The 11,679-nt window shown below is 43.0% G+C and overlaps 1 protein-coding gene and 1 pseudogene across 1 annotated transcript; one reads left to right on the top strand and one right to left on the bottom strand.

The window, feature by feature from the left end:
* Positions 1-1,227: 1,227 nt before the first annotated feature.
* On the bottom strand, positions 1,228-8,813 carry Mrpl30-ps5 (mitochondrial ribosomal protein L30, pseudogene 5; annotated as a pseudogene).
* On the top strand, positions 8,721-9,965 carry Fthl17cl1 (ferritin, heavy polypeptide-like 17, member C like 1). Its single transcript, XM_087601198.1, has one exon. It carries the CDS (start codon positions 9,263-9,265, stop codon positions 9,791-9,793), a length of 531 nt encoding a protein of 176 aa, XP_087457324.1. The 5' UTR covers positions 8,721-9,262; the 3' UTR covers positions 9,794-9,965.
* Positions 9,966-11,679: the final 1,714 nt, after the last annotated feature.

Here is an 11,679-nt window from a genome sequence, read left to right as displayed (position 1 = left end):
ACAGTTAGATTGCTTGGTACAGAAGAATTGGTCTTACCTCTGCTTTCAGGTGTGTAGGTGCTCCTGGTGACTGGATTTCAGCTCTTGGGGTATGCAGAAACCCCAAGGGTACTGCCCCTGACTACTCCTAGGTCCCAGTGCCCAGAGAGCACAGATTTCACTAGGTATTTCCTCTTGGGTCAGGAATGTGGGCAGAAAATAGTTGTCTCCCCAGAAGTCTCAGGATTTTCTGCATGTCTGAGTGTCCAACTCTCTCCACAAATGAGATTTGGGTGGGATAGATTCAGTCCAGTTCCGGGTGCAAGAAGAAACCAGCCACTTCCTGCTGCTGACTGCTCCTATATTCCTATATCCAGAGGCAGGATGCAGTTTCCTCTTGTCCATGAATGTGAGGGTAAGTAGGCAAAAGTGGTGGTCTGCCCTGAGGTCTCAGGATTGTCTGTACTTCTGGGTATTCAGCTCCCTCCCCCACAGAATTTGGGTGCAGAGACCTGTGGGATAGGAACAGATCAGGTCTGGCACAGCCAGAAACCAGAAGTACCCTGTCCCCGAGGACTTCTGCTTTTGTGTATCCTGAAGTCGCCAGGTAGGTATGTTGGAGCAGAAAAGTTGGTCTTACCTCTGTTCTCAGGTGTGTAGGCACTCCTGTCAACTGGCTTTCAGCTCTCAGCACAGGCAGAAACCCGAAGGTTCCTGCTCTTGAATGCCCCTAGGTCCCTGTGACCAGAGGGCACTGATGGCACTAGACAATTTTGTCTTGGGTCAGCGATATGGGCAGAGGATAGCCTGCTCTGAATTCACGGGAGTGTCTGAATTTCTGAGGGTCCATCACTCTCCCCAATTATTTCGTAACTTCAAGTATTATTGCCCTAATGTGTGTCAACCTGATATAAGCTGCTTGTAGACCTGTTAATATAGTCATACTTTTATGATAAATTTAGATAAGGGACTGCTCTTTTACTGTTTATCATGTATGTATGTATAACTTTGTATATTTGCGGGGCAAGTAGATATATAATTTCAGAAAGTTGAAGTCCTAAAAATATTATTAACAGAAGATGTAAGAATTTCTGCATGTTCTAATTCATTGTGTATCTTACTTGTAAACTATTTGCCCTGAAGATTTAGAAAAAAGTTTCTGAATTTTATTTGTTTTAGCTTGATTAACACACCTTAATGAGAACGATTTCTTCAGGAATTGCATCTGCGAACTGAAGCAGTGTGGCCTCAGGACTTTGCTACCTGCTCCACAGGCTTCTGAGGTCATTGCATTACCAACTCTCCAGTGCCCTTGAAGCACGGGCTGGACATGGCCTCTTCTGTGTGATGTCCCTGTGGCAGCTTAATGGACTGCATGTGGGCCGGAACCTGAAGGGACGGACCGGATAAACAGTTCTCTGCACCCAAATCCCGTGGGAGGGAGAGCTAAACCTTCAGAGAGGCAGACACGCCTGGGAAACCAGAAGAGTCTACACTCGGGCCACATCTCTGACTCCAGAGGAAAGCACCAAACGCCATCTGGAACCCTGGTGCACGGAAGCTCCCAGAAAGGGCAGTGCAGATCTTCCTGGTTGCTGCCGCCACGGAGAGCTCATAAGCAACACCCCATGAGCAAACTTGAGCCTCGGGACCGCAGGTAAGAACAACTTTTCTGCTGCAAGCAACCTGCCTGGTGAACTCAAGACACAGGCCCACAGGAACAACTGAAGACCTATAGATAGGAAAGACTACACGCCCGAAAGCAGAACACTCTGTCCCCATAACTGGCTGAAAGAAAACAGGAAAACAGGTCTACAGCACTCCTGACACACAGGTTTATAGGACAGTCTAGACACTGTCAGAAATAGCAGAACAAAGTACCACTAGAGATAATCTGATGGCGAGAAGTAAGCGCAGGAACCCAAGCAACAGAAACCAAGACTACATGGCATCATCGGAGCCCAATTCTCCCACCAAAGCAAACACGGAATATCCAAACACACCAGAAAAGCAAGATCTAGTTTCAAAATCATATTTGATCATGATGCTGGAGGACTTCAAGAAAGACATGAAGAACTCCCTTAGAGAAACACAGGAAAATATAAATAAACAAGTAGAAGCCCACAGAGAGGAATCGCAAAAATCCCTGAAAGAATTCCAGGAAAACGCAATCAAACAACTGAAGGAATTAAAAATAGAAATAGAAGCAATCAAGAAAGAACACATGGAAACAACCCTGCATATAGAAAACCAAAGGAAGAGACAAGGAGCCGTAGATACAAGCATCACCAACAGAATACAAGAGATGGAAGAGAGAATCTCAGGAGCAGAAGATTCCATAGAAATCATCAACTCTACAGTCAAAGATAATGTAAAGCGGAAAAAGCTACTGGTCCAAAACATACAGGAAATCCAGAACTCAATGAGAAGGCCAAACCTAAGGATAATATGTATAGAAGAGAGTGAAGACTCCCAGCTCAAAGGACCAGTAAATATCTTCAACAAAATCATAGAAGAAAACTTCCCTAACCTAAAAAAAGAGATACCCATAGGCATACAAGAAGCTTACAGAACTCCAAATAGATTGAACCAGAAAAGAAACACCTCCAGACACATAATAGTCAAAACACAAAATGCACAAAATAAAGAAAGAATATTAAAAGCAGTAAGGGAAAAAGGTCAATTAACATATAAAGGCAGACCTATCAGAATCACACCAGACTTTTCGCCAGAAACTATGAAGGCCAGAAGATCCTGGACTGATGTCATACAGACCCTAAGAGAACACAAATTCCAGCCCAGGTTACTGTATCCTGCAAAACTCTCAATTAACGTAGATGGAGAAACCAAGATATTCCATGACAAAACCAAATTTACACAATATCTTTCTACAAATCCAGCACTACAAAGGATAATAAATGGTAAAGCCAAACATAAGGAGGCAAGCTACACCCTAGAAAAAGCAAGAAACTAATCGTCTTGGGAACAAAACAAAGAAAAGAAAAGCACACAAACATAACCTCACATCCAAATATGAATATAACAGGAAGCAATAATCACTATTCCTTAATATCTCTCAACATCAATGGCCTCAACTCCCCAAAAAAAGACATACATTAACAAACTGGACACACAACGAGGACCTGCATTCTGCTGCCTACAGGAAACACACCTCAGAGACAAAGACAGACACTACCTCAGAGTTAAAGGCTGGAAATCAACTTTCCAAGCAAATGGTCGGAAGAAGCAAGCTGGAGTAGCCATTCAAATATCAAATAAAATCAATTTCCAACTAAACGTCATCAAAAATATAAGGAAGGACACTTCATATTCATCAAAGGAAAAGTCCACCAAGATGAGCTCTCAATCTTAAATATCTATGCCCCAAATAAAAGGGCACCTACATACATAAAAGAAACCTTACTACAGTTCAAAACACACATTGCACCTCACACAATAATAGTAGGAGATTTCAACACCCAACTCTCATCAATGAACAGATCATGGAAACAGAAAATAAACAGAGATGTAGACACACTAAGAGAAGTCATGAGCCAAATGGACTTAACAGATATTTATAAAACATTCTATCCTTAAGCAAAAGGATATACCTTCTTCTCAGCTCCTCATGGTACTTTCTCCAAAATTGACCATATAATTCACCAAAAAAGGAGCCTCAACAGGTACAGAAAGATAGAAATAATCCCATGCATGCTATCGGACCACCACAGACTAAAACTGGTCTTCAATAAAAATAAGGGAAGAATGCCCACATATACATGGAAATTGAACAATGCTCTACTCAATGATAACCTGGTCAAGGAAGAAATAAAGAAAGAAATTAAAGACTTTTTAGAATTTAATGAAAATGAAGGTACAACATTCCCAAACTTATGGGACACAATGAAAGCTGTGCTAAGAGGAAAACTCATAGCGCTGAGTGCCTGCAGAAAGAAACAGGAGAGAGCATATGTCAGCAGCTTGACAGCACACCTAAAAGCTCTAGAACAAAAAGAAGCAAATTCACCCAGGAGGAGTAGAAGGCAGGAAATAATCAAACTCAGAGCTGAAATCAACCAAGTAGAAACAAAAAGGGCCATAGAAAGAATCAACAGAACCAAAAGTTGGTTCTTTGAGAAAATCAACAAGATAGATAAACCCTTAGCCAGACTAACGAGAGGACACAGAGAGTGTGTCCAAATTGACAAAACAGAAATGAAAAGGGAGACATAACTACAGATTCAGAGGAAATTCAAAAATCATCAGATCTTACTATAAAAGCCTATATTCAACAAAACTTGAAAATCTGCAGGAAATGGACAATTTCCTAGACAGATACCAGGTACCGAAGTTAAATCAGGAACAGATAAACCAGTTAAACAACCATAACTCCTAAGGAAATAGAAGCAGTCATTACAGGTCTCCCAACCAAAAAGAGCCCAGGTCCAGACGGGTTTAGTGCAGAATTCTATCAGACCTTCATAGAAGACCTCATACCAATATTATCCAAACTATTCCACAAAATTGAAACAGATGGATCACTACCGAATTCCTTCTATGAAGCCACAATTACTCTTATACGTAAACCACACAAAGAGTCAACAAAGAAAGAGAACTTCAGACCAATTTCCCTTATGAATATCGATGCAAACATACTCAATAAAATTCTGGCAAACCGAATCCAAGAGCACATCAAAACAATCATCCACCATGATCAAGTAGGCTTCATCCCAGGCATGCAGGGATGGTTTAATATACGGAAAACCATCAACGTGATCCATTATATAAACAAACTGAAAGAACAAAACCACATGATCATTTCATTAGATGCTGAGAAAGCGTTTGACAAAATTCAACACCCCTTCATGATAAAAGTCCTGGAAAGAGGGGTTGGAGATTTAGCTCAGTGGTAGAGCGCTTGCCTAGGAAGCACAAGGCCCTGGGTTCGGTCCCCAGCTCTGAAAAAAAGAACCAAAAATAAAAAGTCCTGGAAAGAATAGGAATTCAAGGCCCATACCTAAACATAGTAAAAGCCATATACAGCAAACCAGTTGCTAACATTAAACTAAATGGAGAGAAACTTGAAACAATCCCACTAAAATCAGGGAATAAACAAGGCTGCCCACTATCTCCCTACTTATTCAATATAGTTCTTGAAGTTCTAGCCAGAGCAATCAGACAACAAAAGGAGATCAAGGGGATTCAGATTGGTAAAGAAGAAGTCAAAATATCACTATTTGCAGATGATATGATAGTATATTTAAGTGATCCCAAAAGTTCCACCAGATAAATATTAAAGCTGATAAACAACTTCGGCAAAGTGGCTGGGTATAAAATTAACTCAAATAAATCAGTAGCCTTCCTCTACACAAAAGAGAAAAATCCGAGAAAGAAATTAGGGAAATGACCCCATTCATAGTATACCCAAACAATATAAAGTACCTCGGTGTGACTTTAACCAACCAAATAAAAGGTTTGTACAATAAGAACTTCTAGATTCTGAAGAAAGAAATTGAAGAAGACCTCAGAAGATGGAAAGATCTCCCATGCTCATGGATTGGCAGGATTAATATAGTAAAAATGGCCATTTTACCAAAAGCAATCTACAGATTCAATGCAATCCCCATCAAAATACCAATCCAATTCTTCAAAGAGTTAGACAGAACGATTTGCAAATTCATCTGGAATAACAAAAAACCCAGGATAGCTAAAACTATCCTCAACAATAAAAGGACTTCAGGGGGAATCACTATCCCTGAACTCAACCAATATTACAGAGCAATAGTGATAAAAACTGCATGGTATTGGTACAGAGACAGACAGATAGACCAATGGAACAGAATTCAAGACCCAGAAATGAACCTACACACCTATGGTCACTTGATTTTTGACAAAGGAGCCAAAACCATCAAATGGAAAAAAGATAGCATTTTCAGCAAATGGTGCTGGTTCAACTGGAGGTCAACATGTTAGAAGAATGCAGATCGTTCCATGCCTATCACCCTGTACAAAACTAAAGTCCAAGTGGATCAAGGACCTCCACATCAAACCAGATACACTCAAACTAATAGAAGAAAAATTAGGGCAGCATTACGAACACATGGGCACTGGAAAAAATTTCCTGAACAAAACACCAATGGCTTATGCTCTAAGATCAAGAATCGACAAATGGGATCTCATAAAACTACAAAGCTTCTGTATAGCAAAGGACACTGTGGTTAGGACAAAATGGCAAGCAACAGATTTGGAAAAGATCTTTACCAATCCTACAACAGATAGAGGCCTTATATCCAAAATATACAAAGAACTCAAGAAGTTAGACCACAGGGAGACAAATAACCCTATTAAAAATGGGGTTCAGAACTAAACAAAGAATTCACAGCTGAGGAATGCCGAATGGCTGAGAAACACCTAAAGAAATGTCCAACATCTTTAGTCATAAGGGAAATGCAAATCAAAACAACCCTGAGATTTCACCTCACACCAGTGAGAATGGCTAAGATCAAAAACTCAGGTGACAGCAGATGCTGGAGAGGATGTGGAGAAAGAGGAACACTCCTCCATTTTTGGTGGGATTGCAGACTGGTGCAACCATTCTGGAAATCAGTCTGGAGGTTCCTCAGAAAATTGGACATTGAACTGCCTGAGGATCCAGCTATACCTCTCTTGGGCATATACCCAAAAGATGCCCCAACATATAAAAAAGACACGTGCTCCATTATGTTCATCGCAGCCTTATTTATAATAGCCAGAAAATGGAAAGAACCCAGATGCCCTTCAACAGAGGAATGGATACAGAAAATGTGGTACACCTACACAATGGAATATTACTCAGCTATCAAAAACGATGCCTTTATGAAATTCGTAGGCAAATGGTTGGAACTGGAAAATATCAGCCTGAGTGAGGTAACCCAATCACAGAAAAACACTTATGGTATGCACTCATTGATAAGTGGCTATTAGCCCAAATGCTTGAATTACCCTAGATGCCTAGAACAAATGAAACTCAAGACGGATGATCAAAATGTGAATGCTTCACTCCTTCTTTAAAAGGGGGAACAAGAATACCCTTGGCAGGGAAGAGAGAGGCAAAGATTAAAACAGAGACTGAAGTATCACCCATTCAGAGCCTGCCCCACATGTGGCCCATACATATACAGCCATCCAATTAGACAAGATGGAAGAAGCAAAGAAGTGCAGGCCGACAGGAGCCGGATGTAGATCGCTCCTGAGAGACACAGCCAGAATACAGCAAATACAGAGGCGAATGCCAGCAGCAAACCACTGAACTGAGAATAGGACCCCTGTTGAAGGAATCAGAGAAAGAACTGGAAGAGCTTGAAGGGGCTCGAGACCCCTTATGAACAACAATGCCAAGCAACTAGAGCTTCCAGGGACTAAGCCACTACCTAAAGACTACACATGGACTGACCCTGTACTCTGACCTCATAGGTAGCAATGAATATCCTAGTAAGGGCACCAGTGGAAGGGGAAGCCCTTGGTCCTGCTAAGACTGAACCAGCAGTGAACGTGATTGTTGCGGGAAGGGCGACAAGGGGGGGAGGGTGGGGAGGGAAACACCAATACAGAAGGGGAGGGGGAGGGATTAGGGGAATGTTTGACCGGAAAGGGAATAACATTCGAAATGTAAATAAGAAATACTCAAGTTAATAAAAAAAAAGGGACTGGATGTGTATCAAGTGTTTAAACATTTTGGGCTTTCCATTCACTGACGAGATGTTCTTGTGAATTTGAGGGCTGTGTGCCTTCTGAAGTCCGAGAATCTTCACTGAATCTTTTTCCCAGTATGGACACGTCTTTGTGCTTCTTATTTTTGTAACAATGTGCAGTTTATGGGGGTTCTGGTGTCTCACGGTATTTTTCATGATCTTGAGGTCTAGGCTGAAATATTTTGTCTGGAATTTTTGATCTGGTAAATTTGAGACGAATCCACTCAGTACCGATGAGAGATTCTGTGCCTTTCTTCACGGTCCATAGTTTGCCTGGAGGACTCTAGAATACTGAACACCTAACCTAGCCATAGGTGTGGTAAGTCTCTTCAGAGGCGGCGACTGCTGTGTCCACTCCGAATGTCCCCGCAGCCGGCAGTTTCTGAATTTTAAACTAGCTGACATCATGTAGCCAGCATTGCAGTTATTTGGGGATCAGAGATTACTATGATAATACATTTTATAAAGTGTAATTAAACAGTTTTTTATATATATATAATAATTGCTCATTCTAATGTTTCTTTTTGGGGGGGGTCTTTTTTTTCGGAGCTGGGGACCGAACCCAGGGCCTTGCACTTCCTAGGCAAGCGCTCTACCACTGAGCTAAATCCCCAACCCGTCTAATGGTTCTTGTTTTCAACTAGTCATGGACATTCAGTAAGTGCTTTGGAACAATAATGAAATCTCTTAGCTCGTGTGTGTGTGTGTCTTACTTTAAAATTTGAATTCCACTGGGATTAGACGTTTATTGGAATATATGTATGTTTCAGGATATTTGATCTGCCATTCGTAAAACATTTTTAGACTGAAAACACACACACAAACAAAAAAACCCCTACAGTGTAGGTTTACCACTGCCCAGTTCGCTCAGCTCCTTGTGCAATCAGCAACGCTGATCCGCCTCCTCCAAAAGCCCTGGCACTGAAGTGATGTCATCATTGGGGGCCAGCAATCATATCTGTTGATGCCCCGCCTTCTACAATGCCTGGGGTGAAAAGATGTCATCATTAGAAGCCAACAGTCATTTCTGTCGGTTCCCCTTCCCACTCTGAAGCCCTTGGGCAGAAAAAGGTGTCGCGATTGGGTGCCAAAACTCATTTCCATGATGACCGGGCCCCTCCCATAACCTCTGGCGCTGAATTGCTGTCATCATTAGTGGCCAATAAACATTTCCGTTGATGTCTCGCCCTGTCCCATAAGCCCTGTTGCGGAAACGATGTCATGATTGGGTGCCCAAACACATTTCCGTTTAAGTCCCGCCCCATGACATAAGCCCTGAGGCTGAAACAATGTCCCGATTGGGCGCCAACACTCATTTCCGTTAATGTCCCGCCTTCTCGTGGCCTTTAAATGCGGTCGGCTTTGGGCGGGACATCCATTTCGCCTGCTGCCTCCGGCTACTCCAGAGCTGCCTGAGGCCTTGCTGCTGAACGCCTGTCGTGTTCGTCTCTTCTGAGGTACTTTGGGACTGTGGGACTGTGTTCTGTGAACTCGCCCTGCCTCTCTGAGCAGGTGAGAAGGGCTGAGAGCCTTGTGCTGTTTAAGCGCCCGCCATGGCCGAAGCGCCCTCTCAAGTGCGACAGAACTATGACTGGCACTGCGAGGATGCCGTCAACACCCATATCCAGCTGCGGCTCTATGCCTCCTATGTGTACATGTCTATGGCCGTCTACTTTGACCGTGATGACGTGGCCCTGGGAAACTTCAAGCGTTTCTTCTTGAGCAAGTCACACGAATGCCAGGCCAAGGCTGAGGTGTTCATGCACCTGCAGAATACGCGTGGAGGCTGCCTCTCCCTTCATGACATCGCGAGACCGGAACGCGACAGCTGGCATGGCGGCAGTCAGGCCATGGAGTGCGCCTTGCACATGGAGATGATGATCAACCAGAGTCTGCTGAACATGCACGAAGTAGCCAAGGAAAAAGGCGACGCCCAACTCTGCCACTTCCTGGAGCAAAACTTCCTGAACCAGCAGGTCGAAGTTCTGAAGGAGGTGGGCGGCTACCTGACCAACCTGCGCCAGATGGGAGCCCAGGAGCACAGCTTGGCCGAATACCTCTTTGACAAGCTCAGCCTGTCCTAAAGCTTCAAGTGGACTGAACTGGGTTGTCCCCCACTGCCTTGGGGTCTTCCTCCGTTCATTACACCTGATGGTCATGTTGATTTTGAAGCAAAGTTCACTTATTTACTCTTTCTGTTTGACTGTTGTTTGAAATAAAAAGCGTTTGTTTGCAGCAAATGAAAGTATCAAGTGGATGTTTAAACTCTTAACTTTAGCGAACTGGGTGTAGTTTACCTGTCATAGTGCTTACCTAGTTAGTATTCAGGAAACCGTGGAATGATCCCATCCATGGCAATAAACAAGGATACGGTGGTGCACACCTGAAATCATAGCACTGTGGAGATGGAGGCAGGAATGTCTAACGTTCAATGCCATCATCTGCCTTACAGCAAGGTGGAGGCCCTCCTGAGCTATAGGAGACAGTCGCATAAAATTACGACACCACCAAAAATCTCTCTCACTGTGGGGAAAAATATGGATTCACTGGAGACTTTAAATAGATGGTCAGGAGTATAACTGGGATGACAGGATAGGAGGGTGGGAGGGTGGTGTGTAGGAAGGGGAGACTAAGAAGGCAGCAACCAGGAAGTAAAGTGAATAAATAAATTCTTTTAAAGAATAGAGGTGGGCATCTAGGCCATCAACTGACTTCTGTGGGAAGAACGAAGAATGGATTTCTAGGAAAAGCCAAAAACAAACACATAAGAAAAGTGACAACAGCAGGCCCTGGAGATTTAAATTAATGGGAAGAAGGCCAAAGCCCCAAAGAGAGAAAAGAAAATCAATGACAAACTATATTAGAACATACTTTTAAAGAGCCTCCATCAAGAGGATGGAAGGACTTATCAGGTAGGAGTCCCCTAGGAGCCTCCCAGTCAGGTGCTTAACAGGCTTCCAGGGCATTTTACCTTTCAGGGTCCCTTACCTGTTTTCCTGAGGCATAGCATTTCTACGAGCTTTTAGCAGTTCATACCTGTCGATATGTTCTGGGGGAGAAAGACACATCCCTAGTGGCTGCTCTGAAAGGCGTCATCCCTGCTTTCCTAGTTAATAATTTTAAGATAATTGACCCTCCCTAATACGCACTCTCAGAAATCACCAGAGACTGCCAATAGGTTTGCTAGTGATGATTTCCGTGCCTGCCTACAAATGTAAGGGTGTTTTAGGGTGTCAGAAAAGACTTTCATGAGTGGGCCATTAGGGCCTACCCAGAGTGAATCTGTAGCCTCAGTTGGCCATGTAGATCTAGGGCACAGAGCAGCGACATGATGTTCGCATACTAACACAAAAATGTTAAATTACGAGAATAAATATAACCCCTTAAGGCAAGCCCTGTCCTGCCAAGGTTGAACTGTCAGTTTAGGGGTTTGTTGGGGGGATAGGTAAGGGGGGTTGATGGGGATGGGAATACCCATATTGAAGGGGAGCAGGAGGGGTTAGGGGGCTGATGGACCAGAAATGGGGAAAGAGAATAATATTTGAAATGTAAATAAGAAATACCCAATTTAAAAAGAGTATGGAAAATAAATAAGTAATAAAAAAGAGATATGAGTTCTCAAAAAAAAATAAATAACAGTTTCACTCCCTTTTTGAAAAACATATATAAAACCCCTTCAGAAAACAGAACGGACAAAATAGTTGGGCAACATTGTCCTCATTTCAGGAGAATGGGTAAGTATATCATCCAAAGAAACAAACATAATTTTTTTGCAGACTTTACCATTGTACGGTTGTGGGGGCCTTTGACTGCTCTGCCATAGGGCAGGGCCACTCATGGAGGCAGTCTGCAGGGAGTTGACCTTGCTTGCCCCAGGTGTTAGGCCACCAGGAAATTCCAGATGTGAAGAAGCACAGCCTGAGGTCTGGGGGGACAGCCAAATCTGGCTTGAGTGTCCAGAGGGTTCCCC

Source organism: Rattus norvegicus, chromosome X (assembly GCF_021556685.1).
Source record: "Rattus norvegicus strain SHRSP/BbbUtx chromosome X, alternate assembly SHRSP_T2T, whole genome shotgun sequence".
NCBI lineage: Eukaryota > Metazoa > Chordata > Mammalia > Rodentia > Muridae > Rattus > Rattus norvegicus.
The sequence above is the reverse complement of the archived record's forward strand: the minus strand, read 5'-3'. Positions and strand labels throughout refer to the sequence as shown.